The sequence below is a fragment of the Rhipicephalus microplus genome, chromosome 7, assembly GCF_043290135.1.
Source record: "Rhipicephalus microplus isolate Deutch F79 chromosome 7, USDA_Rmic, whole genome shotgun sequence".
In the NCBI taxonomy this organism is placed as follows: Eukaryota; Metazoa; Arthropoda; class Arachnida; order Ixodida; family Ixodidae; genus Rhipicephalus; species Rhipicephalus microplus.
The window spans coordinates 87,596,374-87,599,333 of NC_134706.1; the positions used below are offsets into that span (position 1 = coordinate 87,596,374).

Genomic DNA, 2,960 nt, shown 5'->3' on the forward strand with positions numbered 1-2,960 from the left:
AGTTCTCTTCTGTCAGCCAAGCCCCGATAGCAAAGGACATGCCCATTCTGTAGCACCGCATAGGCCTCATCTGTCCTCCTAACCTCACTAAGCCCTATTATATCCCATTTAACACCCTCTAGCTCCTGGAATAGTACAGCTAGACTTCCCTCACTAGATAAGGTTCTAGCGTTAAACGTTGCCAAGTTCAGGTTCCAATGGCGGCCTGTCCGGATCCAGAGATTCTTAGCACCCTCTGCTGCGTTGGAGATCTGACCGCCGCCGTGGTCAGTTGCTTCGCAGCTGCTGGGGACTGAGGGCCGTGAGTTATTTGACGTATGCATGTGGGAGGTAGTGGCCAGATACTGCACCAGGGTGGCCAATCCTTCTCTGGCAAGGGAGTGCGTTCCCGGCGGTGGTTACTGGTGGAACTGCATTACGGCCTCGTAATGCAGTTCCACCGGATTTTTTTTTATCCTGTTGGGAACTCCGCGGCACCGGGATTTGAAAGTATAACTGATAGCCATTTATCAAGCTTATAATGAATGGCAAAGTGAGGACAGCAGGAGGAAAATCGCGGCGTGCGTACATTGTATTTGCACTGTTGAGAAATGAACTACAGTTCTTAATAAAAGATGACCAATGTACATTGATTCACTAGAAATACACTAGAAAAAGGGTTCATTGACTAGCGATTATGTTTTTGGGCGTTGACTAGCGATTAAACTTTTGGGCTCACATTTCCACAGGTGGATGTGAGATTCGCCAGGCGTTGGAGACGATTAACAAAAAGAACAGCCCTTCCAGCGCAGGCCAATGAATTTCAGCACACTGGAAGGCACGTGCAACTCTTAATGTCCGCGTTTTTAGCTTCGGATCGTTTTAGTGAAATAAGCGAATGCTATACCTAATTAAATCATTCACTATTGACTGTAGTGAAATGCAAATTGCATTTATTACATTTATTATTGCGCGCTCAGCTGAAAACTCATTTACCGCGTCACAGCGACAGCAGCCCTCGCGTTCAACTGTGTACTCGCAACCGTGAAGAAGGAGTACATGAAGACTGCATAGGACCTTTTTCAACAGCAGTTTCAAAAACTGGTATGATTTTTGCAGCGTTACGTGGTAGAAAAATCATACCACTCTCCATTCATAAACGATTAAGGGACAAGCTGGGCTCAGTACCTGCTGCCCCAGTCGTGGTACTGCCAGAAAAAAGGGCTTCGTGTGAGAGTGTAGAAACATTTTATTTACATGATTTAGAAATGAACGACAAAGCTTGATAATTGATGACCTATGTACAATGATTGACTAGAAATAATCGAAGCAGAAGTAGCGACAGTCATGAGGATTCGGTTTCCGGAGTTGAATTTTCACAGGTGGATGTGAGATTCACCGAGCTGGGCGAGGTACTTGGGATCCACCTGGCAAGACGGGTACCGCGAGCGACAGGAATCACCGCTGCGTCCGACACTCGATGCTTCCTTGTAGACTGCTACCGGGGAGAACGAGCGGGGCTTCATGTCATCGAAGAAATCGACCACCTTGCGGCCGTAGGCGCCAAATTGGTGAGGATGGGCGGCCATCGAGCAGACCATGAGTGCTACGCAGCGTCCTTCGTCGTTCGCCTGGATGAACTGGAAGTAGCGGCCCATGACGGCTGCGTCGACGGAGCGGGCCGGGCGGCTATGGTTGGCGGTCACGTTCTGCTCGGTCTCGTTGACGGAAGACCGCGGTTCGGAGGGTGGAACCGTGGTGCTGACGATGTCAGAAACATGATGGAACCATGGTGGTGACAACACGGTCACGTTTTGCTCGGTCTTGTTGACGGAAGACCGTGGTTCCGCGGGTGTAACCACGGTGGTGACGGGGTCGGAACCCAATTGAGCTGCGGAGCCGGTGGTTGCGGGAATGGAACCCAGATGTACTTTGGCTGCTCGGCTGGGGCCGTGGCCGACGCGGAAGCCACCCTGAATGTAGCCGCTTGCGTATTTTGGAGCGACGAGGAGATCTGATGACTGACCACCCAGATGCTTAAGCTTGCCGTTGATCTTGTCCCTCAGGAGGTCAACCTTGGACTGCACAATGGGAACGGCGACTTTAGCTAGGATGACCTTGGGAACGACCAGTCTGGGAACAATGATTCTCGGCAGCTGAGGGACGACGACCTTAGGCACCTCAACCTTGGGCGATGGAGGCCGCGTCGGAATAGGTATCGCGGCGGGCTTTGTCACAATCGGTATCTGAAATGAGGCAAATGGAGGTACGCAAGTTAAGAGCAACCGTAAAAGAACTACAAAAAAAGTGATTTAGGGTGGTTTGAAAGTTTTTTTATGCCACTACAAAGCAAAGAAGAAAACGTTTTAAAAGCGAGCAATCACTTACCTCGATATCGACGTGTACAGGTTGCGGAGGGGACGTAACTGGCACGGGGCTCTTCAGACTGCTGGAGGCCATCTCTGCAGGGGTGTCTTCGTACCGCTCGAGCCGAGAGTCGTAAGTGATGGTGGCCCGAAATGACCGGTTACCGGTGATCATGGCGAGGGCCTTGGTGGCCAGGGACAGCTTGTAAGCGATCATGGTCTGCGTCGCGTCTTTGGCCAGGTTTCCAGCCCAAATGAACGGGGCGAAGGCTAGCCCTAACTTGGCCTCGGTGTCGTCAGCCATGGAGACGATCAGCACTCCGACGAACGAGACGACGAGGGCTGTGGAGATCTTCATGATTATTCCTACTAGAGTCTCGTCAAAGGAGAAGAGTGAAGCATCCACGCTGCAAGCCCCGCTTTTATCCTCTCCACTGCTCGCTTATTGGTTGAAAGTAACTAATGGCGTAGCAGACATCTGTGACTGCTGATTGGTCGCGCTTCTAACTCCCTCGCCAGTCACTTTCTCCTCTTGTTCCGCCTCGCCGTCGCGCTTCTGACACCCTTTCCCAGACTGCCTGTAAGGAGTCCCGAAAGGAAAATTTACCTGCTTTC

General features: G+C 51.2%; 1 protein-coding gene across 1 annotated transcript; it reads right to left on the reverse strand.

The window, feature by feature from the left end:
- Window positions 1-1,231: 1,231 nt before the first annotated feature.
- On the reverse strand, window positions 1,232-2,758 carry LOC142767007 (uncharacterized). Its single transcript, XM_075868222.1, has 2 exons — window positions 2,368-2,758; window positions 1,232-2,225 (listed from the first exon to the last, which is right to left on the reverse strand). Exons 1-2 carry the CDS (start codon window positions 2,701-2,703, stop codon window positions 1,356-1,358), a joined length of 1,206 nt encoding a protein of 401 aa, XP_075724337.1. The 5' UTR covers window positions 2,704-2,758; the 3' UTR covers window positions 1,232-1,355.
- Between the last annotated feature and the right edge of the window lie 202 nt (window positions 2,759-2,960).